Source organism: Macaca thibetana, chromosome X (assembly GCF_024542745.1).
Source record: "Macaca thibetana thibetana isolate TM-01 chromosome X, ASM2454274v1, whole genome shotgun sequence".
Lineage (NCBI taxonomy): Eukaryota > Metazoa > Chordata > Mammalia > Primates > Cercopithecidae > Macaca > Macaca thibetana.
The window spans coordinates 83,675,943-83,701,856 of record NC_065598.1 but is presented as its reverse complement, the minus strand read 5'-3'; the positions used below and the strand labels follow the sequence as shown (position 1 = coordinate 83,701,856).

General features: G+C 36.8%; 1 protein-coding gene across 2 annotated transcripts in view; it reads right to left on the bottom strand.

Annotated features, from left to right (window-relative positions):
- Positions 1 to 11,372: 11,372 nt before the first annotated feature.
- Positions 11,373 to 25,914, bottom strand: part of KLHL4 (kelch like family member 4) — a 168,900-nt gene continuing 154,358 nt past the window's right edge. Inside the window, exons 10-11 of one of the 2 annotated variants that reach the window (XM_050775225.1) lie at positions 15,940 to 16,111; positions 11,373 to 11,513 (exon numbers count right to left, since the gene is read on the bottom strand). In XM_050775225.1, coding sequence (XP_050631182.1) covers positions 11,448 to 11,513; positions 15,940 to 16,111 — 238 coding nt within the window. In that variant the 3' untranslated portion in view covers positions 11,373 to 11,447. Of the gene's footprint in view, positions 11,514 to 12,917; positions 14,405 to 15,939; positions 16,112 to 25,914 lie in introns of those variants that run through there. The other variant, XM_050775224.1, reaches the window with a different exon arrangement.

The following is a 25,914-nucleotide window of genomic DNA, read 5'->3' as shown; positions in this document are numbered from 1 at the left end:
GGAGGTGTAGGGAAAGTCTGGAGCTTCTTAGAGATTACTTAAGTGATTTTGACCAGAAATCTGGTAGAATTATAGACAATAAAGGCCATTTTAAAGAGGTCTCATATGAAAATGAGGAACAACTTATTGGAAACTAAAGTAAAGGCCATCCTTGTTATATAGTAGCAAAGACTTTGGTTGAATTGTGTTCATGTCCTAGGATTTTATGGAGTACAGAATGTAACCGTGATGAACTAGAATATCTGCCAGAAGAAATACGTAAGCAGTGAAGCATTAAGGCAGCTATGTGACTACCTTTAACAACATACAGTGAGATGTGAGGCGAAAGAAATAACTTAAAGATATCATTTATAATTAAGTAGGAAGCAGAGCAGAAAGATTTGGAAAAATCACAGCCTGGGCATGTAAAAAGTGAAAAAGTATATTTGAAAGAGAATATTCAAGGTGTAGTCAAGGAACCCTTTGCTAAAGAGATTAACATGAATAGAAAGAAGCTAGGTGTTATTTATTAAAACAATGGGAGAAAGATCCTGAAGGCATTTCAAAGATCTCTGATGCTTCTCCTCCCATTACAGGCCCAAAGTTCCAGAAGAAAAGAATGATTTGGGGGATGGACCTGGAGCACCCTCCAGAAGTTCACTGCCCAGAGCCACCTTGGGACTTAGCTCCTTACATTCCAACACAGTGTCCCTTGGCTACCTAAGCTGTGTCTTAAATGGGCTCAGGTGTGGCTAAACCACTTCTCTGGAAGACACTAGCAGTAATCCTTAGTAGCCTCTCACTCATTCGACTCCACATGAGTGAGAAGTAAATATCTCATATTCTAAGCCAGCTAGATTTTAACTTTTTTTTTTTTTAATTAACATAGCATTGGGCCAGGCGTAGTGGCCCATGCCTGTAGCCCCAACACTTTGGGAGTCCAAGGCAGGCGGATCACCTGAGGTCAGGAGTTCAAGAGCAGCCTGGCCAACATGGCAAAACCCTGTCTCTACGAAACATACAAAAATTAGCCGGGCATGGTGGTGTGAACCTGTAATCCCAGCTACCCAGGAGGCTGAGGCAGGAGAATCATTTGAGCCCTAAAGGTGGAGGTTACAGCCAGCTGAGATGGCGCCACTGCACTCCAGCCTGGGTGACAGAGCGAGACTCCATCTCAAAACAAAAAACCAAAAAACGTAGCCTTGTTTGACCTATCCTAAAGACTGTAAATATTGTTACAATCTCATCTTCTTTTTTTTTTTGTTTTTTTTTTTTTTTTTTTTTGAGACGGAGTCTTGCTCTGTCACCCGGGCTGGTTTTTTGTATTTTTTAGTGGAGACGGGGTTTCACCATGTTAGCCAGGATGGTCTCGATCTCCTGACTTCGTGATCTGCCCGTCTCGGCCTCCCAAAGTGCTGGGATTACAGGCTTGAGCCACTGGGCCCGGCCCTACAATATCATCTTCTAGAGTCTGATAGACCAGATTCTTTGAATTACTTGCACATACTATACTATACTATACTATTTCTTTCTCCTCCAGAGCATCTCTATAATTCTAGATACTAATTCTGTAGGCTTGCACAATGCAAGAGCCGTTGGGGCATGGCTATCTCCACCTAGATTTCAAAGGATGTTGTAGATAGCCTAGGGGCTCAGGGGGGCCCAGGAAGACTTGCCATAGGGGTGTAGCTGCTGCAAAGATCCCTTACTCTCTGCAGCATACATGTTACAGGGGCAAAGACCACTGCAGAGAGCCCCTACTGCTATCATGACCTAGAGAAGTCATGGAAATGGGCCATCCCAAAGACCCCAGAATTGTAGCGCCACCAGTGTGCAACTTCAGCCCTCCAGCCTGGGAAAGCTGCAAGCATGAGACTCCAAGTTTTAAAAGTTAATGGGTGGACTGAGCTCAGAAAAACAATAGGGGCAGGGATGCCCAAGGCTTCAAGGGCCCAACACTCCCAGTGTGAACAGGATGCTTGGTATGGATTTAAATGAGATTATTCTGAAACTTTAGACTTTTGAGTTGGTGCTTTTAAAAAATATTTTGGACTTGTTGGGATGGAATGAGTATACTTTGTATATAAGAAGGACGTGTATTTTGGGAGCCGGGGGGGGAATACTATGGTTTGAATGTATCCCACAAAGTTCATGTGTTAGAAACTTGATTGCAGTTTTTAAAAATTTAACTTTTGTTTTAAGTTTGGGGTACGTGTGCAGGTTTGTTATACGGATAAACTTGTGTCATGGAGATTTGTTGTACAGATTATTTTGTCACCCAGCTAGTAAGCCTAGTACTCAATACTTATTTTTTTCTGCTCCTCTCCTTCCTCCCACACGCCACCCTCAAATAGATCCCAGTGTCTGTTGTTCCCTTCTTTGTGTTCATGACTTCTCATAATTTACCTCTTACTTATATATAGGTTTTCTGTTCCTGCATTAGTTTGCTAAGGATAATAACCTCCAGCTCCATTAATGTCCCTGAAAAGGACATGATCTTGTTCATTTCACGGATGCATCGGTATATGTACCACATTTTCTTTATCTAGTTTGTCACTGATGGGCACTTAGGTTGATTCCATGTCTTCGCTATTGTGAATAGTTCTGCAATGAACATACATGTGTATGTGTCTTTATAATAGAACAATTTTTATTCTTTAGAGTATATACCCAGTAATGGAATTGCTGTGTCAAATTGTAGTTCTTAGCCCTTTGAGGAGTTGTCACACTGCTTTCCACAATGGTGGAACTAATTTACACTCCCAACAAAAGTGTATATGTATTTCTTTTTCTTTGCAACCTTGCCAGAATCTGTTATTTTTTGACTTTTTAATAATAGCCATTCTGACTGATGTGAGATGGCATCTCATTGTGGTTTTAATTTGCATTTCTCTAATGATCAGTGATGTTGAGCTTTTTTCATATGATTTTTGGCTACATGTATGTTTTCTTTTGAAAAATGTATGTTTACGTCCTTTGACCACTTTTTAATGGAGTTGTTTGTTTCTTTCTTGTAAATTTATTTAAGTTCCTGATAGATGCTGGATATGAGACCTCTGTTGTATGCGTAGTTAGTGAATACTTACTCCCATTCTGTAGCTTGCCTTTTTACTCTGTTGATGGCTTCTTTTTCTGTGCATAAGCTCTTTAGTTTAATTAGGTCCCATTTGTCATGTTTTGTTTTTGTTGTAACTGCTTTTGGAGTCTTTGTCATAAAAGATTTGCCCGTTCCTATATCCAGAATGGTGTTGCCTAGGTTGTCTTCCAGGGTTTTTATAGTTTTGGATTTCACATTTGTGATGGTTAATATTGAGTGTCAACTTGATTGGACTGAAGAATGCAAAGTATTATTACTGGGTGTGTCTGTGAGGGTGTTGCCAAAGGAGATTAACATTTGAGTCAGTGGACTGGTAGTGACAGACCCATCCTCAATCTGGGTGGACACCATCTAATCAGCTGCCAGAGTGGCTAGAATAAAGTGGGCAGAAGAAAGTGGAATGAAGAGACTTGCTGACTGTTCCAGTCTTCATCTTTCTCCCATGCTGGATACTTCCTGCTCTCAAACAACAAACTCCAAGTACTTCAGCCTTTGGACTCTTGGACTTAACACCAGTGGTTTGCCAGGGGTTGTTGGGCCTTTGGCCACAGACTGAAGGCTACGCTGTTGGCTTCCTTACTTTTGAGGTTTTGGAACTTGGACTGGTTTCCTTGTTCCTCAGCTTGCAGGCAACCTATTGTGGGACTTCACCTTATGATCGTGTGAGTCAATTCTCCTAATAAACTCCCCTTCATGTATATATGTAGATATATACACACACGTCGTATTAGTTCTGTCCCTTTAGAGAACCCTGACTAATAAAATGTTTAAGTCTTTAAACCATCTTGAATTAATTTTTGTTTATGGTGTAAGAAAGGGGTCTAGTTTCAATCTTCTGCATATGGCTAGCCAGTTATCCAAGCACTGTTTATTGAATAGGCAATTCTTTCCCCATGGCTTGTGTTTGTCAGATTTGTTGAAGATCAGATAGTTGTAGGTGTGTGGACTATTTCTGGATTCTCTGTTCTGTTCCATTGGTCTGTGTGTCTATTTTGTACCACTACCATACTATTTTGGTTACTGTAGCCCAGTAGTATAGTTTGAAGTCTGGTAGTGTGATGCCTCCAGCTTTGCTCTTTTTGCTTAGAATTACTTTGGATATTGTGGGATATGATGAGGTTTCTCTTCAAATAGCCTGATCAATCTTTTAATTTATAATACCCTCCTCTTTTTTCCTCTTTTTCTCCTTTTTCCTTTCTGCCTTTGTTAGATGCCCAGGCATGCCACAGTACCAGGTGTTATCAGTACCAGCTCAAATTCCTTTCCTTATTTGGAAAGAGGACTAACTTTCTAGCTCACTGCAGACACCCCTTCCCCTTTCTCTCTCTTTCTTTTATGTGCCCACATTATCTAAAAAAATTCAAATGTTTAGCCAACCGGGATTAGTTTAGATTGTACAACCCGATCCCAGCCAATGTGGAAAGGGTACTGGGGCAGGACTTGCATCAGGAATAAAGGCTTTCGTGCCCCTTTATTCAAGTGTGCTCTCATGGTGACTGGCCAAGGAGGCACCCCTTTGCGCAGAAGTAAAATTGCTTTGCTAAGAATACTTTTTTCGAGTGTTCAACTTTCTTAGGATTTTGAGTGTTATTCCTAACAATATTTATGCTCTTATTTTGTTCCATATGAATTTTAAAATAGTTTTTTCTATGATACTGATTTTTCATGTCTGTGAGCATGGAATGTTTTTCCATTTGTTTGTTTCATCTTTGATTTCTTTGAGCTGTGTTCTGTAGTTTTCTTTATAGAGATCTTTCACCTTCCTAGTTAGCTATATTCCTACATATTTTATTCTCTTTTTTTGGAAATTGTGAATGGGAGTTAATTCCTGATTTGGCTCTTGGCTTTAGTGTTTTTGGTGTATAGGAATGCTAGCGATTTTTGCACATTGATTTTGTATCCTGAGACTTGTTGAAGTTGTTTATCAGCTTAAGAAGCTTTTGACCTGAGACTATGGGGTTTTCTAGATACAGGATCATGTCATCTGCAAACAGGGATAGTTTCACTTCCTCTCATTCTGTTTGCATGCCCTTTCTTTCTTTCTCTTGCCTGATTAATATACTATGTTGAATAGAAGTGATGAGAGAGGGCATCCTCATCTTGTTCTGGTTTTCAAGGAGAATGATTCCAGCTTTTGCCTATTCGGTATGACGTTGGCTGTGGGTTTTTCATAGATGGCTCTTGTTATTTTGAGGTATGTTTTTTAAAGACCTAGTTTATTGAGAGTTTTTAACATGAAGGGTGTTGATTTTTATCAAAAGCCTTTTCTGCACCTATTGAGGTAATTAAGTGGTTTTTGTCTTTAGTTCTGTTTATATGATAAGTCATATTGATTGATTTGCATATGTTGAACCAACCTTGCTTTCCAAACAAGAAGAGGTACAGAGGTACTGCCACCTGAAATTGCTCCATCAGAGAGGAATGACAGAGGTGGCTAAACCTCAGAGGGGATGGTTAAGGGTTGTATATAGGGAAACCAGAAACTTGAGAGTATAATTTTATTTACTCAGAGTAGAAATAATTCTTTTAGAAAATAATAAATTTTAGAAAAAATAGAATTTATTTTAGAAAAAAAATTAAAAAATAATAAAATATTCTTTTAGAAAATAAAGAAACATAATGTGACTTTATGGAATAAGACTTGTACCCACTACACACATGCAATTACTTATTTGTGATTTTTCAATTCATGACAAAAAATTAGTTATTTTTTCTGTTAAGATTTATAGGTTTTGTCCAACTTATGCTCCAAAAAGTAGACTACTAGGTATTAAAAACTTACACCAGTATTTATGTGTTAACATTTTGCCATACTTTTTTAAGTGTTTCTTTTGCAAAAGAGCCAACCACTACCATAAGGGTAATGTGCATCCTTCAAGTCAATTGTTTTCTACTTTTACATACACATATGGTGAGTCTTATAAGTTCACAAAAGTGGAATCATATTGTCTTATCTGTTTTAACAGACAACCTATTATATCTTGTTATTCAGTGTGCTCTGTTTCTGTCATGACATCTACGGAAATGTAAAGGCCTCCTCATCTGCTTGCCAACTTTATGTTTCCTTCCATATCCTCTGTATTATCCACATAATTATTACCACCACAAGACCACCCTGCAGGTCCATTGGTAGTTTCCATGCCTCTTTTAGTAATCCATGAACTCGTGAACACTTATGTACCCCATTTATGGTCATGGGAGACACAGGTTATCTTCAGTCCTTTTACAGCTAGACATACTAAATAGTTATTTCTGATTTACAACTACTTCATGATATTGAAGCTTGCTGTCTTTGCAGGCATCATCTTTGAAAAGAAGGTGGTATACATATTCCCTGTTCTGGGATCCTTAGCCCTATCTGGGGCTTCTATTTGCTCCTAGGAGTGAGTTGAAGAAAGTGAGTACATGGCAAACGTCTCCACACACTCAACATCTGCTCATGTCTTTCTTGCTTTATTACCAACTTTCTCCCCAAGACTCTTTCCCTCCAAGCCCATGGTATCTTTATCCAGTCTTAGTGGGGAACCAGGAAAAATCTTCTAACTTAACACACCCTCCTGTTAAATATTTTTTTCTTATGCCATAATTAATGATCTTTGAGTTTATGATGTAAGATTTTAGTCTTACAACTCCTGAGTAGGGCTATAATGGACCAGATTAGAGACGGTTACAGGATAAGAATAAATTCAGAGAAATAAAGAAGACCCCAGATAATATGTCAATTCATTACACTATTATACAAGCAAAAGCAAAAAAAAAAAAAAAGTATCTTCCTTCTAATAAAATTGGAGCGTGTTTGGCACAGATGTCTGAGTTAACAAGTCAGACTAATGAGAAAAAAAAAAAAAAAGTTACCGTTTAAGGATTTGGCCTAAGACTCCCAGAAAAATTAGAAAAGGAACATCTGGGTCAGACACAGTGACTCATGCCTGTAATCCCAGTACTTTGGGAGGCTAAGGCAGGAGGATTACCAGAACCCAAGAGTTCTAGACCAGCCTGGGACTGGTCTAGATGTGGGACCCCATCTCCACAAAAGATAAAAATAAAACAATTACCTGGGCATGGTGATGCCATGCCTATAGTTCCAGCTGCTTGGGAGACAGAGGCAGAAGGATTTCTTGAACCTGGGAAGTCGAGTCTGCAGTGAACCATTGCACTCCAGCCTGGGTGACAGGGTGAGATCCTGTTCCAAACAAAACAAAACAAAAAAAAGAAAGAAAGAAAGAAAGAAAAGAAAAAGTATCCTTGGGGCTGCAATGTGAGACATGGTATGGTTTTTACTTTTTCATATTTTTATTTAAATATAAATTCATACAGCATAATATTCATCCACTGAAATTTTAGAATCCATGTTTTGAAAATTATATTCATAGAGTTGTGTAACCATAACCACAATCTTAGTTTAGAACATTTTCATTACCATGAAAAGAAACCCCATAAACCTAAACAGTCACTCATTTCCTATTTCCTGCCAGCGCTCATCTCCAGCCCTAGCAAACCATTAATCTACTTTAAGTCTCTGTAGATTTTCCTATTCTGAACATTAAGATAAATAGTATCATAAAACATTGGGCCTTAGAAACTGAACCCTTGCCAAGCAAAGCTGTGGGAACAGGACCATCACTCGAGAGGGTCTAAAAGTTGGGAACCCTTGCTCCAGTGGATCCAGAAGGTTAGACCTCTGCCCCAGTATGTACTGATGTTGGTACCTCCAACCCTGTTGGGCCTGGAGGGCAGAGCATCTAGCCAAAGAGGTTTATTCCTGAGCCTTAAAATCTTATGGAGTTTCCCTTATAGTTTGGACCTATGACTTGTCACTCCTGTTTTTCTTTCCTACTTCTCCATTGCAGAATGGGACTCTCTCCTATGCCTGTCCCATTGTTATATTTTTATAAGCAAATTAACGTTTGGTTTCATAGGTTCACAGCTGAAGGCAAATTTGCTGTAAAATAAGTCATACCTTGAGTCTCACCCATATCTGATTTAGATATTTAGATGAAACATGGGAATTTAGGCCTTTGAGTTGATTCTGGAAAGAGTTAAGAGTTTTGGGACTATTGGAATGGATGAATGTATTTTGCATATGAGAAGGACATGATTTGGGGGGATTAAGGAGCTGAATTTTATGGATCAAATGTTTGTGCCCCCCCAAATTCCTATGTTGAAACTGTTCCCACCCCCAACTGGATATTGGAAGGTGAGGCCTTTGGAGGGTAATTAGGATTAAATGAGAGCAGAACCATCATGAATGGGATTAATACATTTCTAAGAATCCTGAAAGAACGTCCTTCTTTCTGCTCTTCACTGTGTGAAGATACAAAGAGAAATTGGCAGTCTAAAACACAAAATAAATTGTTGTTGCTTATAAACCAACTTGTCCATGATATTTTTGGTACGGAAACCCAAGCTAAGACAGTGTCTGTTCAGATTGTTTTATTATTGTTGATTTCTATGTGTATTTTGGATAACTGTCCTTTATCAGACATGCCTTTTGCAAATACTTGTTCCCAGTCTGTGGCTTCTCCTTTCATTCTCTTGACAGTGTATTTTACACAGCAAAGTTTTTGAGTTTAATGAAGCTCAGCTTATCAAGTCTTTCTTTCATAGACTGTGTCTTTAATGTTGTATCTAAAAAGTTATTACCAAACCCAAGGTGATCTAAAGTTTTTCCTATGTTATCTTTTAGGAGATTTTAGGTTTACATTTTACATTTAGATCTGTGATCAAATTTAAGTTAATTTTCATGAAGAGTGAAATGTCTGTCTAGATTCATTTTTTAAATATGGATGTCTCGTTTTTCAGCACCATTTGTTGAAAAGCCCATCTTTTTTCCATTGTGTTGCCTTTGGTCCTTGGTCAAAGATCAGTTGACTACAGTTATGTGGGTCTATTTCTAAGATGTCCATTCTGTGCTATTGATCTATTTGTCTATTATTTTGCCAGTTTCACACTCTCTTGATTACTGTAGCTTTATAGTAAGTTGTAGTTGGGTTGTGCCAGTCCTCCAATTTTGTTCTTTAATTTTGTGTTGACTATTTTGGGTGTTTTGCTTTCCCATATAAACTTCAGTCAGTTTTGCAAGACCAATGTACTTTTAAATGTGAAGAATCTCAAATGTGATCATCTCATTCTATCTTCTACTCCTCTTTTTTTTAATATATATTTCCCATAATTAAACGTTTTGTGCTGTACTCTGTGTAGTGTACTCAGACCTTCCCTCCAGTTTATTATCTTCTTATTTGTGCCTCATCTGCTACTTTCCCTCCCCAGTGAATTTTTAAGTACTTAAAGTGTCCATTTCCGGATGTTCCTGGCTCTCTTCACCTAGGAGAAGTCTCAAGACCATGTCTTAATGATTCTTGTCTACACATGGGTGTTAAAATCTTTGCCCTTAGTGGATATAACTAAGTTCATTAACTCCAAGATGATCTCTATTGCCATCTGAGTTTATTATTGTTTTGTTAAGTTCTCTCTGATTCCTAGCATCTGGAGATTTGCCTTTATTTCTATGGAGCGTAGCTATGTACCTAAATTTCATGTTATTTTATCTCATCTCTCTGTGTTTTTCATGTGTGTATATATTTGTGGATAGTATCAGAGAGACAGACCTCTGCCTTTACTTATTTGGCCATGTTTCCAGTGCTGTTATTTGAATCCCATTCTCATAAAATACCCAGTCTTTGATGCCATCAAAAATCTATTCATTCATTTTTTCCACAATTATTTACTGAATATCAATTTTGTATTAGAATCTGGACAGACACTGAGGATACTATAATGAGTAAAACTAAAACTCATGCGAGAGATTATAGTTTAGAGGAGGAGAATTGTCTGTATCTACTGACTCAGACCTTCTCTCAATTGGGCAAGTTGCTATGCATTGGATTAGCCAGGATGGTTCTATGAATTCATATGAACTTTCTCAGCCTGACTGGCTTTTCAGCCTCATCTCATTATGCAGACTTGGCAAAACTGAAACAAGTATAAGTGGATTTGTGAAGATACGGCTTTCAAAGATCTCCATATGATATTATCTTTCTAGTTTATTTTAAAATAAGACTAGTTGTGATTTGATGGCCAGAATTCATGTGTTCCCATTCTGGTAAGATATAATTAGCTCTTGTCAAGTTAGGCTTTTTTAACCACACAGCTATAAACTGAATTTAACATATGAAACAGGGCTATTTAAATGAAGGTCTCCATGGCCTTAGATGAAATGTAAATTTGGCAAACTCAGGTAGCTTTTGTATAGGTGAGGCCATTTAATTCTGATTCTCCATCACTTAAAATATAATCCAAATTTTATAGACTTGGATTTTGTACAAATTTCATAAACTTAGTTTTAATTAGTGTATACCACTAGGGTCCTAAACACAGTAGATCTTTAATAGATGTTTATGTCAAGGGGCTAATATCTGAAAAATACTAATGTGCTTTTATTTTTTAATATTTATCCATTTATAACCTTCCCCATATTTAGCTATATGTACCCATTTCCCTCATTGTTTACATGTGCTCTGTGTGTGTGTAGGTGTGTGTGTGTGTTTCTGTGTGTGTGTGAAGGGAAGGGATTAGGATTATGACAGAAAACAAAAGTGAGTGTCAATATTAAACATTTAGCAACATGAGCAGGACTTTTTCCTAGTCTGTAGCAGGCCATAATCCTGAAAAACAAGCATTGTCAAGAGAGAAAGAGCTTTAACACTTTTATTAATATTACTGTAATTCATAAATCATAATTATATATATTATGGGGTACAATATATTTTGGTATATGTATACAGTGTGTGATGATTAAATCAAGCTAATTAAACATATTATCACCTTACACATAATTCATCATGGTGAGACATTTGAAATTTTAAAAGCATTTTAAAAACTCTCCTTTGAAATATGGAGATCCATGCTTGCAAATTAGGTAGTTCATGTGATATCTTCCATAGACAAGAGAGGGGAGACGCTCCTTCCATCATTTAGGTTGGGACTTAGTGTCTCTAGCAATGTGGACAGGATGTAAAGAAAGTTCATTACGAAGAGAAATAGCAACTGAAAAATCTGTCCCTTCTACCTGAGGTCATGTGATTGGGAGAAAGTAGACATAGAATGATGACAGTTTAGGACATATGTGTTTCATGGCCTTTTTTTTTTTTTTTTTTTTTTTTTCCCTTTACCTAGACTAAGATCTCAAGGTAGGAGTCTTGTCAGAGAACTTCAAATAAAATCCAGAGTCGCAGAGGTTTTTTTTCTATATTGCATTTGGAACTCCAAAAGGAAACTGTCTTTCAGTGTTCCCTCCATATCAAAAAAGGACAACAGCCACACCTGAGTCAGACAGATAAGTGGCATTGTTGTGCAGAGAAAGGATCTGCATTTAGTGCCCCAGAGTTTCCTTCAGCTTCTGTGTGGTATAGAAGTTTTGTGGAAGTTCTTGCATGCCCTGTGGAAATACAGGAAAGTAGCAGACAGTGTTAGAGAATCATCATGATGCATGCTGAGAGTTGCAGAGTAGGGAATCCTGAACATGGCCATAGTGATTATAGAAAAAAAATCAAGAAGCAGCAACATTGTCTTTCAGATCTGAGTATAGTAAATGTGTGAGCCCTTATACTCTTGAAAGAATATATAAATAACTCCCTTTCCTATATGTATTTGTTTAAACTAGCCCTGATAGGTTATCTCTGCTAAAGCATGGCAACAAGGGCCCACTCTCACTCCTCCTTTTCCCAACCAAGTTTGACTGAGACAAGCACAGTTATGTTTCAGTGCCCTGGGCCTCTGCAGGTCTCTATTCTGATGGCTCACATCTGCTCAGATTTTGGCAGCTCATCTAGGGCATTGTCTTAGTTCATTTTCTGAGGCTTAAAACAGAACCTGGATAATTTACAAATAAAAATAATTAATTTCTTACAGTTAGGCAGGCTGAGAAATCTGAGGTTGAGGGGCCATATATGGGATGGCCTTCCTGTTGGTAAGAGCTGTCAGGTAAGTCCCAAGGTAACACATAGCATCACATGACTTGGGGGCATATGCACTCTGAGCATGCTAGCTTAGGTCACTCTTCCTTCCTTTTCATACAAAGTCACCAGTCCCCCACTCTTAAGATAATCCATTAATCCATGAATGGATTAATCCATTCAGGAGGGCACAGGCCTCATGGCCCAATCACCTCTTAAGGGCCCTACCTCTCAATACTGCTACATTAGGAATTAAGTTTCAGCATGAGTTTTCGAGGGAAAAAAATATTCAAACCATAGCAGCCATAGTGGCCTGAACACCATTTTTAAATGCAGCTATGAAGTGGTAGCCCTGGGAAACATACATGTCTCTTCTACGAGTCAGTACAGTCAAGTCCAGCTATGCCATTGAGAAGAGAGTATTCAACTTTTACTTTCCTCTTCTCCATGAATGACTCTAGACACAGTCTGCCTCTTGGTAACACCTAGTTGTTACTAGAGGATTGGCAAGCTAGGCTGCAAAAGGTCCTTTGATCTTTTCCACTGGTTGACACCCCCATTTAACTTAACAGGCCAAGCTGTGCATTGGCGATAAAGGTTTAGGTAACTCTACTTCTACACTGATTTCAATAAGGTGTGAATTCAAAAGACCTAACAGGGCTGTATGTGTGTTTCACAGCCTCTCCGTGTCTCTATCTTCACCTCTAGAACTGCAGAAATCTATAGCTCTATAGCTCTCTATTTAGAATTAGAGACAACGGCAGGTGTAAGAAGAAATAAATAAATGGAATTTTATTTTGTGTTTAAGTATTTTAGTGATATAGGAAATGTAAAATCAAAAAATCCATTCAGGTTGTACTTGATATATTCTAAAGCCACACCATAAGGAGAGGAAATAAAGTTTATTTAAATTCAATTTGTCAAAGTACAAATACCTTTGTACAACTTACATTGTTCTTTCTTAAAACTTAAAAGCTAGTAGTATATTTTGTAAGCATTTCTCCAGATTTTGATTTCACAATCCACAATAAAAAGTCTGTTTAAAAGAACTTATTGTAGAAATTCTAAAATTGTGCATTTACTTGAAAAGTTACTTTCATCACGGGTTTTTCAATATTTCATCTTAGTTGTATAATTAAATGGAAGAAATGGAAGCATTACACATAAAATACTATTCAACTAGCCATTTTTGTTATTTTAAAACTTAAAAAGTCTTTTTTTTTTTTTTTGTATAGCACACATATCCTAACATTTTCTACTGGATAATATAACAGTAACAGAAAAGCATGTACTGGTACAAAAAAGATAACTATCGTATTTGACCAAGCTTATTGATTATTTTGGTTTTCCCATGTGTTAACACTGAATAATGTCCTCAATTTTAATGTACTTTAAAAATCGTTTTGTTTTTGAAAACTTGTTTAACTTAACGATATGTGTTCATAGAGTTAACATGAATGCTTGAGGAGAACATTACATTCTATACAAGTGAAGCCCTGACACTCTGTAGCTGAGGTCACAGTTTGTATCAATATGATAAATATTCATTATTTCATTGTATAGGCTGTGTATATGAAATTACAATAATATTCTACTGGTAACAAATCTAATGAGAAAATATGTTAAGAAATACCAAATTTATATGTGTGCTCTGGCAGATGAGCAAATCTGTAAAAATTTTGACATACCGCGATCAACATAACAAATTTTGTCAAAGAGCTGTTTTTTCTTTTTCTTTTTTTTTTTTTTAGCTTCAACACAGTAAAAGCTTTCCTCTTGGTAAACGTGAGGAATTGTTTAGCTCTTTGGGATATTATCTGAATAGGAGAATAATGGCTTACTAAAAATCAGATTTTCTATTTTAAGCTTCAGATGTTACCTTTTATATTTCTATGTTCCAGATAATAAGAGTATGTTTAAAAAAAAAAAAACTGAAAATGTTTTTAACTTCTAAGGCTCTTACCTTGAAATGTATTAATGCTTTTATAACCTGCACACTGTGGACATCATCATCACCAGTTTTCATTAAATATTTTAGCATTTTGTAGTAATGGGGCTGTATCTAGACTACGGGGTTTCCTTTTATATTATCAGCTGCGATAACACATATGCTTAATAATTCATATGTAATTCACGTTTAAAAAGTTTTGGCTTCACAAATGAAAGCAATTATAACTACAAATTAAAACAATACAACAATTTTCCAGTCTGATCATTAATTGTAGGAAAAAGAACATGTATTTCTTTCTCCCTTTGTCCTACTCAGTTTCTTGAAATTATCCAGTTTCATTCCATTTGATAAAAATAGATAGCTTTAAGGTAGCTTCACCACTACAACACATGCACCAGCTCTTCCAATGTTAACAGGAACTTCCTAAAACACAAAACAAGAAACAAAACACTGTTGGAACTCTGATTTTAGCATAATATAAAATATTATATTCAATATGGTTGAAGAAGTCCTTACTTATTTTGGTCTAACATCACCTTGTCTAAAGATGAGATAATCTGCAGCCCAGATAACAGTGTAGTGTGGTGGAAAAAACACAGCCTTCAGAATGGTAAAAACCTGAGATTGAGGATCAGGTGATCTTAAGTAAATTTCATCTCTCCGATAATATTCTCACTTGAAAAATTACAGCTAATTATACTAACACGTCAAGGTTTTTGTGTTGTGATGGTTGAAATAATGAATAACGATTTGCACTTAGTAGTTATAATTCCACCATCTGTTAGTTCTCTTTCACTCTTTTCAAGATCACACAATGAAACAGTGACACAGCCAGAAATATAATCTAGGACTCTTAGCTACTTGCCTACAATCTTCAGAAAAGTAAATCCCACAAGCTGGTCAAGCATCTTGATTATTATATTTGACCTAACACCTTGCATGCTATTTTTTTTTCCTTCTATTTCTGGGTGGTCCTAAGCATTGATAAAATAGGAGCTACCCTACATTGTAGCATTTGAGGGTTTTTGAGTCTTAATGAGTCAGATTATTGGAGGAGAGAGATTAAAATCTCATTATCAGCTGTCATTACATTAACACCAATTTACTTAGAGCAATAGCCAGCTGTACCCTGTAGAATACAGAGTAGCATGAAGTCAGCAGAAGGGAAGATGAAGTTAGATACCAAATACAAGGTTTACCTGTTTGTGGAGATGGTAAAGAGTTAATCATACTTTATGTTTTTTGTTAACTCATCATTTAATTGACAAAGTATTATTAAATATTTTAGAATAAATCTAGTGCTATCACTGGCAAAGTAGTCAAAAGGGTCAAATTTACCTTTAACATCTCAAAGATGCCATTTCAATGCTATCTTTTGCATTCTCCTTGAAATTATTTCTAATAGACGCCCAGCACTTTTGAGAGGTTTTAATTCTGGTCCCTTATTGTTTACTAAATTATTGACTGACTGGAGAATTTAGGAGTATTGCAGTCTACACAGTTTCTATATGGCAAAGATTGAAGGCTTTTCTCCTGGGTGCCAGCCAATAATAAAGGCAGATATTTGTGGAAGAGGATGTTGCCCTTTGGTTCTCAGGTCACAACATATACATAAAACGTTGGCCATGGTAAAATCCTTTATTTTATTTATTTATTACTGAAGTATTTGATTGGATTCGCTTATTTTATTTAAAGGGAATGCTTTCATGAAGTCAAGAGAATGGTCTGTCTTCTTTTATGTAAGTACTGATGGCTCCTGCTATCAACTATCATGTCATATCATATCAACTAGATCAACTAGTAATTCTCTAAGATATAAATAGAGCACAGACTATAAATTTCACTAAAAGATCTTGTAAGGGCCTAGAGAAGAGAATACAATTAATTCTGAAAATATATTTTAATATATTCTTTTTAAAACCTGAAATATAGTAATTTGAATATTTTAAGTTGAATACCTCTTTCCATTCATTTCTCTGTGCATCATATGACTCAACTGTGTTCAAATAAGTATGTCCATCATATCCTCCAACCACATAGAGTTTGTCTCCAAGCGGGCACACAGCAACAGCATCTCGAGGAACACTCAGAGGTGCCACAGTTGACCATGAGTCACTTTTTGGATCATACCTTAAAGGATTTAGAAAGACAATTGGGAGGAAAAGTCCAATAGAGTTACAATTGAAAATAATAGACATTCTCAAAATGTATACCTATCTGAAACACAGGATTAAAAACACTTTATACAAATATTAAGTATAGATTGGATAATATTAAGGCTATGTACATGGCAAAATTACCTTCAGCCACTAGGTGTCTCTCAAAGCATATTGAACAAGTTTCCCTTTCCAAGATACCATGCACTTCATTAATAAGTACTCAGATAAACTTTGAGGAAATTTCACATATTGTGATCCTGGCATGATATAAAAAATGTCTCCTCTCATTTAGTAGTCTGATTGAAGAGCTTTTGTTTTTCTTTTATTATTTATTTGTCAAAGTTATACATAAGATGCCTCTTTTATATGAGAACTCATTTTAAAGTAAACCTGAATATAACTGCCTTTCTATTTTTGCTGTATGAAATGTACTACTTTGGTTTTAATACTATTTGCAGATAGAATGGTTATAGACTTATCCTGTGTTTTTCCCTGCTGAGAGTTCTTATTTATCTTCAGTGGAGTTAAGGTTTATTGTTTTCTATTTTAATCTGAAGTTAACTCCTTATCCCCAAACCTCTTTAGTAAGCAAAATGAAAAATAATACAGTAAGTAATATTAATTAACATATTTTCTAGAAATTCTTTCCTAACCTTTGAAGCTTATTTTTAAAAATACATAACACTAAAATCTAAAAATTGAACAATGAAGAAAACTCATATAATTATACACAAAATTGCTCCCTGACTTTACATTGGCCTATTTGTAAAAGTCTAATGAAATATATTTATTTTACAAAGGAGATTTTCATTTATCACTTTCCACTGATATATTTGTATTACCCCCTCTAACCACTGTTTGTATATCTTTAATGATATTCTAAACCATCTGATTTCAGCTTCCATCTGAAATCGGTCTCACATCTAGAATTTTAAAAATAGTATCTGAAATCAGCAATAACTCAGACAACTTAAATTCTATATCATCGAGTGTCATGTAGCATATCACTTTAAATTCAGATGTTATGGTAAAAGTCAGAACCAGAAAATCCATAGCTGCATGCTCTGGCTAAGCCAAATCTTCAAAACAATAGCTATTGTTAATTGATGCTTCACTCAGCTGACAGTCAGGGTACACACACAGATGAATCATGAACCGAAACTCATAGAAGGATTTGCTCAGAAATTTGCATCCAAAGACCCAAGACTTTTCTGCATGGGCATGGTAACTAATGCTCAAAATCTGGTTAACATTATTATTATCTGGATATTGCTTAATTAAGAAGAGGAGTTTGGGGAATGTTGAAGTTTCTGAAGAAAAATTAATTGATAATATGGTTATCATCTGTAAAGATGTGTATCATCTGTAAAGACACACAGGAACAGTTATTAAAGACAAAAGTAGTCACCGCATATTCAAATTAAAATAGCATTACTTCTCTTCCTTGTTTGTCTTTTGCTTTTCTGTCTCCCCTTACTTTGAATGTAAGTATATATATTCTAATGGAAATGAAATTGAGCCGGAAGTCAAGAGAATGAGTCATGGTCTTATTTTCCCACTTAGAGTAACTAGGAATCATTTGCTTGATTTATGTGCCTCAATTTTCTCATTAACATTATAGCAATAGTGATCCCTAACCCAACCAATGTGATGGTTTTAGAAAACTTTAAATTATTATCATAAGCAATTGGGTATGCCAAAAGTGTTTTAGCAGAAAAAAAAAAAATAGCATCAGAAAAATTCTTCAACGCATGGAAATGAGGATTATCTGATTCCATAGAGGTTGTGTGGACCTTTAAGTGTTTAAGTGCGTTTTTTTTTTTTTTTTTTTTTGTTTTTTTTGAGACAGCGTCTCGCTCTGTTCCCCAGGCTGGAGTGCAGTGGAGCGCGATCTGGGCTCACTGCAAGCTCCGCCTCCCGGGTTCACGCCATTCTCCTGCCTCAGCCTCCCGAGTAGCTGGGACTACAGGCTCCCGCTACCACGCCTGGCTAATTTTTTAAAATTTATTTTTTATTTTTTTTATTTTTTTATTATTATTTTTTAATTTATTTATTATTATTATACTTTAAGTTGTAGGGTACATGTGCATAACGTGCAGGTTTGTTACATATGTATACTTGTGCCATGTTGCTGTGCTGCACCCATCAACTCGTCATTTACATCAGGTATAACTCCCAATGCAATCCCTCCCCCCTCCCCCCACCCCATGATAGGCCCCGGTGTGTTAGTGGGGACGGGGTTTCACCGTGTTAGCCAGGACGGTCTTGATCTCCTGACCTTATGATCCACTCACCTCCGCCGCCCAAAGTGCTGGTATTACAGGCGTGAGCCACCGCACCCAGCCCCTTTAAGTTACTTTCTACTGACAAGCCTATTTTATAACTCTGTGTGTGGAAGTTGTAAAAAACTGAGTTTCCTTGTGATTTTTTTCTATAACAATACAAATTCATTTTGCCTGATAGCAATAGAATTGATTTCCACAATGTAGAAATAATGACTCCCAAAGATTATCTTTTATTGTTATATTATATAATTTCAACTAGTTTTGCATCTATTGAGAAATTATTTCAGTATTCAAAGTTGTCTAAGTACCTTTTATTCTAAGTACCTTTTGAACTTGTTTTAACATCTTTTTTTTTTTTTTTTTTTGAGACGGAGTCTCACGCTGTTGCCCAGGCTGGAGTGCAGTGGCGCGATCTCGGCTCACTGCAAGCTCCGCCTCCCGGGTTCCCGCCATTCTCCTGCCTCAGCCTCCTGAGTAGCTGGGACTACAGGCGCCCGCCACCGCGCCCGGCTAATTTTTTGTATTTTTAGTAGAGACGGGGTTTCACTGTGGTCTGGATCTCCTGACCTTGTGATCCGCCCGCCTCGGCCTCCCAAAGTGCTGGGATTACAGGCTTGAGCCACCGCGCCCGGCCTGTTTTAACATCTTATAATTGTTTTCTTTATCTATGAATCACATGAAATGTTTAACACATGTTCATTTTATATTTTTAAATTTTTTAATTGATATATATTTGTACACATTTATGGGGTACGTGTGATATTTTGTTACATACATAAAATGTGTCATTTTATATTTGCATGAAAGCCATGATTTTAAGTTTTTGAAAATTATATTTTAGCACTAGTCATTTTCTCAATGCCTTTTCAAGGAAAATGACAATAATAGCATAATAATAGGGTGATAATGTTAGTAATAAAAATAATACTGGATTATAGCAATAATACTAAAATAAAACTGCCATACTTGCAACTGACTCCTATTGAATAATTAACATATGGCAAGCAATGTGGTAAGTGCCTTATCACATTTTATCTTGTACCCTTGTGGTTGATACTATTATTATTCCCATTTTACATATGAGGAAACTGATGTTTAGAGATGTAAAGTAACTGGGACAAGGTCACATAATTAATAAATAGTAGATTTAAAGTTTGAACCGAGATCTGTCTGACATCTAATCTGATGCGTTTAACTACTATACTACGCATTTGTTTAGTATGTGTAAAGTTCTTATTTTTCTCTTTTTAAAAAAGAGTATGAGAATTTTAAAAATCAGTAAATTTGGGAGTGTAATTATGTCAGAAAATGAGGTTGAACATTTACTTATAGGATATGCATGTAAGTATGTAATTGTGTAGTCTGTGCCACAGATTATATCAGATAATATAAATTAAATTTATATTTTTAGTGGTTTATTTAAATTGATATAGACATTTTAAACCATAATAAGGCTAGTTCTACTGTGAACATTCTATGGTGCTAAAATATGCAGCCCAATTTGTTTTTTTTTTCGAGTTTTAACACAGACTTCCACAATTTCAAGGGTTCACAGAGTAAAGCTAAGAAAGTGCTGGCATTATAATAATGGGAAGAAAAATGATTAATTAAAATAGTCATACATTCCACATTTTTTTGTTATGAGAGGTATACTTTTTTGTGATAAAATCAACTTACATAGTTTCATACATTTAGATACAGGAAGCCAAGTTAATGCAACACCAGTTTTACCACTAAGCCTCAACAAAAAGCTTCCAAACTGCAATAGAAACAAGAAAGCACAGACTATAATAAATGAAAACAGTCTTGCTAGGATTTATTACAAGAAAATTGCCATTATGAGATAGAGAATTATTTGTATCGCTGATTATATATTTACATGATTTACTTCTTGACAGATACAATTTTTGTGAAGTCAGATGCGGTTTTCATAGCAACAAACCTTCACAGCTTCTTATTTACTAGTTATCTTTGTACAGTTCTGTGTTATTTTGGATAAAATCCTTCAGGCAACTTTTAATATTTCTGTAAAAAACAACATGGGTTTTCCATATCGATCTTTCTCCTTGACTTCTCCCTCCCATGAGTTTAGCACTCCAATGCAGTTTTTTGTTTGTTGGTTTATTTTTTAAAGACAGAGTCTCATTCTGTTGCCCAGGCTGGAGTGCAGTTGTGCAGTGATCTCAGCTCGCCATAACCTCTGCCTCCCAGGCTCAAATGATTCTCATGCCTCAGCCTCCCCAGTATCTGGGATTACAGGCATGCGCGTCCATGCCCAACTAATTTTTGTGTTTTTTTAAGAGATAGGGTTTCTTCATGTTGGCCAGGCTGGTCTCAATCTCCTGGCCTCAAGTGATCCACCCACTTCAGCCTCCCAGAGTGTTAGGATTACAGGTGTGAGGCACCGTGCCCGACTCCAATGTAGTTTGAAGTGTCAATGAAATCTCAAGATACCATAATTATTTTTATACAAATTCGTTAGCACTTTTGATCAAGACTTTTTTCCCAAATATAATAATTCCAGATACTATATGTTTATGTTATATATGATTTAGTCTTGCCAACTATCAAGAGTTTTATAAAGAAGTTATAGTTACATGGCTTTTAGGTGTAGAACCGTAAATACTTTTACAGGCATAAGAATAGAATTCAATACCTAGGTATCATTACTTAAAATAAAAACTGCACTTAACCTTTGTTGAATACAATTATGGATTCTTAAAATATATGTGTACATTCTCTGGTAGTCAGGCTTGTACCCTAACTTTTATGAGTTGTGTGCTGTCTACGACTTTTTGCGGTCTACAGAAGGCATCAATAAATCATCTAGGCAATTTAAAATTTTTATGGAATCTGTCCTTTTTAAAAAAATGTCCTGCAGTGTTGTTTAAACACAGTTTAAGTCTACTGTATTCTTTGGGTTTTTCTAAAAGGAAACATGATTTGGGCCGTGAATTTGGGCCATGTATTTGGGGAATCAAATGCGCGCGCGCGCACACACACACACACACACACACACACACACACACACACTCACACATCCAGAAAGCACACATCCCTAGAAATGCCCAAGAATACATCAGGCCTTTATGCTGAGGTGATCCCAGGCACAGAACATGACCTGCTAATGCGTGATGGTCTAATGGATGAAGCCAGTCTTCAAAGACAGGGAAGGTGCCTGTTTTTTCAAAAACCCAGTTTTCAGCAAAAGATCAAAAGGCATATAAAGAAACAGAAAAAAATAAAAACAAAGTCAATTTTAAAATAACGAATTAAATCTCCAGATACTCTTCCTGTAGAAATATAAAGATCTGACTTACAAGACAATAACATAGCTGTCTTATGCTAAAGCCAAGATAAAAACAGAAATAATGTAAATAAGTAAAAAAAAAAATTATAATAAAGAAACATAAAAATTCTTGAGCTGAAAATAAAATGACAATTTGAAAATTCAGTAGAGGGATTCAATGGGAGACTCAAGAAACAGAAGTAAGAATAAGTGAACTTAAAGATAGGTCATTTAAAATTATTGTGTCTGAGAAGCAAAAAGAATAAAGAAAAATGAATAGAGCCTGAGGGACTTACGGGCTAACATCCAGTGGACAAACATATGCATTTCAAAAATCTCAGAAGAAAAAGAGAGAAAAGAGCAGGAAGAATATTTGAAAAAAAATAGCTGAAAAACCGTATCAAGACACATTATAAACTCTTAAAAGTCAGAGATAAAGAGACAATATTGTAAGCAAGAAGAGTAAAGCAACTTGACACATAAAAGGAATTCTCAATGAGATAACTAATAAATTTCTCAAAAAAACCTCAGAAGACAGAGGTATTTTTTTTTAAAGAGGGCAAATTAGGGGCTTTGCTGGCATGCCTCACTCACGAGGAAGTAGCAAAATAGTGTGTAGAGATTCACACTGTAAACTTTTATCTAAGAAGGAACACAGGTGATTAACATAAAAGCAAAAGAAACTCCAGATACTTTGATGAGTTTGGTGGCAGCAGCCTGGGCTGTGGGTTGAGTCGAAAATTGAGAGTGAGTCCCCAGTGCATGAGACGGGGAGAAAGGGTCTCCACCATACACATTCCCACTGGGGAGGTAGGTAATCTAGGCCAAGCGGGAGCTCCTTGACCCTACCAATCGCTGGATCTGATGTTGGGAGCAGTGGGGAGACCTTGAGAAGGGGTAACAGCAGGAAGTTGTGTTGCATGCATTCCAGACGCTGGCTCCAATAGAAGGTGGCCAATAAATATCCTAACTATAGGAGTCTCTACTGAAATCTGTAAGCCACATGGGCAGCAGTCACTAGCTGGGCAAGTCTCCAGACTGAGATTTGTGATCTAGTCTCAAAGAGGAGAGGAGTCCCCATCGCCAGAACTGAGAAGAGAGAGTGGTATGGGATTACAGTGTGCATGCAGGAGGTGGGTGACCTCCCCTTTGCAAGACCAGACTAGGAAGGGTACCATGTGGGAGCCCCAGTTTTTGTCCCAGCCAGGAAAGTCTTCAGCCTGGGACAGTTTTGCAATCTGAGATGTTCTGCTTGTAACTTAGCTATTTGTTTCAGCTTGTTGCCAGTAGTAGGCTTCAGGAGGGAGCTCTGCAGGATGGTGACCCAGGAAGCAAGGCAGGTCTCACTGCCACCTGCTAAATTTTGGAGCCCAAGCCACTCCTCATTTCCCATGCTGGCTCTTTGGAATGACAGAGGTTTCTCCACTCCTTTTAATATTGCCCCAGTGTCCTGAGAACTGCTTTTTATCACCCATCAGGGCTAGCACTTGCACCTGCTATTGGGGAGCCTGAGTAAGGGCATGCCTGATGCAGCCCCATCAAAATTTTACCCCATTACCCACGTCATAGGCAAAGCATGGGATCAGAACCCCTGGGAGTTCCACAGTCTAGCACGTTCCCTGGGACATTAGACTACTTCTCCTTGCTGGTAAAGGTCAAGCATAGACCTTACTACCACCATCCCAGCTGCCTGTCACCTGCCAGTGCCTTCAGCTGGCCAGCAGGTCAACCTGCTCAGCCCATTACAACTGCTGACATAACTGCACAGTTCTCGGGAAGGAAATGTGCTTTGTGCAACCTCTGCTACCATCATCACCCACACCACCCCAGCTGCTTAGGAGGCCCTGAGCCTGCTCACCTGCCTTGTACATTAATACTACAACTGGCATTTGAGCAAGTCACCACACTAAGGCTGTTTATAACCAAGGAAATTATAGAGCGCCTACATCACTCCTCCACTATCTCTGTCAGGGTTAGTGCTTGTATCCACCACTGGGATATCTGAGGGTGGCCCCACCTGGTCCAGCTCTGCCCAACTTCACCCTCCTCATGGTGCTGAGGATAAAGCCCAGGCCACTGGGTATTCCACAGACCAGCCCACTGCCTGAGGCACCAGAGGCCTTCTCCTGATAAGGAAATATAAAGCAAAAACCCATCTGCTACCACCACCACCACCACCACCACTGGCTCTTACCTCCTTCAAGTGCCACGTACTGGCCTGTAGGTTAAACTGCACAATCCAATACAAAATCCATTGACACCAGTGCAGATAAGCTTATGGAGACCTCTGCTACCCCAGCTCCAAAGGAGGCAGTGAGCCTGCTCACACCCCTAGAACATTGCTATGACAACTGGCACTTGAGAAAATCACACTAAGGCTACCTATAATGAAAAAAATTCATAGAGTCTTTGCCACTGAAAACACTCAGACTCAAAGCCTAATGATCTTATTCAAAATAGGTTATATTCACATCTTAAGGGGAAAAAAGTCCTGTCCAAATAAAAGTAAATTTAAAAATAAGAAGATGTGATATTTTTCTTTTCAAATGATGAGGAACCAATGGAACAGTTCTGGAAGTATAAAAGAACAGGGTGATATGGTAACCACCACAAAGCATTGCACTAACTCTTTAGCAGTAGTTCCTAACCAAAATGAAATACATGAAATTTCAGAAAAAGAATTCAAAATATTGATTTTAAAGAAGCTCAACAGGAATCAAGAGAAAGCTGAAAACCAATACAAATAAATCAGAAAATCAATCCAGAATATGAATGATAAATTTGCCAAAGAGATAGATTTTTTTAAAAAAGAAACTTCTGAAAAGGAAAATTCATTGAAGGCATTACAAAATACAGATGAAATCTTCAGTGATAGACTAGACTAAGCAGAAGAAAGAATCTCAGAGCTTGAAGACAGTACTTTTTAATTTATCCAGTCAGATAAAAACAAAAAAAATAGAATTAAAAAGTGAGCTAAGCTTTTGGTAAGTACGGGACTATGTAAAATGTCCCAACTTACAAATTATAAGTATTCCTGGGGGCAAAGAAAAAAACCCAAAATCTGGGAAACTATTTGAGAAAATAATTAAGGAAAACTTCCCTAGTCCGGCAAGAGATCTAGGTATCTCGATGCAAGAAACTCAGAAAACTCCAGAAAAATATTGTAAGAACAATCTCACCAAGACATATAGTCATCAGACAGTCTAAATTCAATATGAAGGAAAAAAATCCTAAAATCAGCAAAAGAAAAGCATATAGTAACCTATAAAGGAAACCCCATCAGACTAAAAGTGGACTTCTCAGCGGAAGCCTTACAAGCCAGAAGAGATTGGGATTTTATTTTCAAGGCGCTTAAGGAAAAATCTGTAAACCCTGGCTTGTGTATACTGCCAGAATAAGCTTCATAAATGAAGAAGAAATAAAGTCTTTTGCAGACAAGCAAACACTGAGAAAATCTGTCACCACTAGACCAAACTTACAAGAAATGCTCGAGGAAGTTATAAACATGGATACAAAATTTGGTCAATACTTGCCATAATAAAAACATCTGAAAGTATAAAACTCAAAAGTCTTATAAAACGATTACAAAAATGAGGCTACAAAGTAGCTATATAACAATTAATATTATGACAGGAATAAGACCTCATGTATATGGGTTATGTATATAACCATAACTGTATATGAATTAAATATGCCAATTAAAAGAAATAGGCTGACAAAATGGATATATATATAAAAAAGGATACAACCATACACTTCTTACAAGAAACACCTTATTGATAAAGACACTTAGAGACTTAAGTTAATGGGGTGGAAAAAATATTCAATTTAAATGGAAAACAAAAGCAAACAGGAGTAGATATGTTTACATCTGATCAAGCAAACTTTAAATAAACAACAGTTTAAAAAGACAAGGAATGTCATTATATAATCATGAAGAAATCAATTCAACAAAAAGATGTAACAATCCTAAATATATATGCACCAAACACTGGGGCACCCAGATTTATAAAACGAATATTACTTGACTTAAGAAAAGAGCTAGGCAGCAATGCAATAATAGTAGGGGACTTCAACATCCCACTGACAGCACTAGGCAAATTATTGAGGCAGAAAATCAACAAAAAAACACAGGAAAATGGCCTCGGCAAAAAATTCGTGACTAAGACCTCAGAAGCACAGGCAACAAAAGCGAAAATA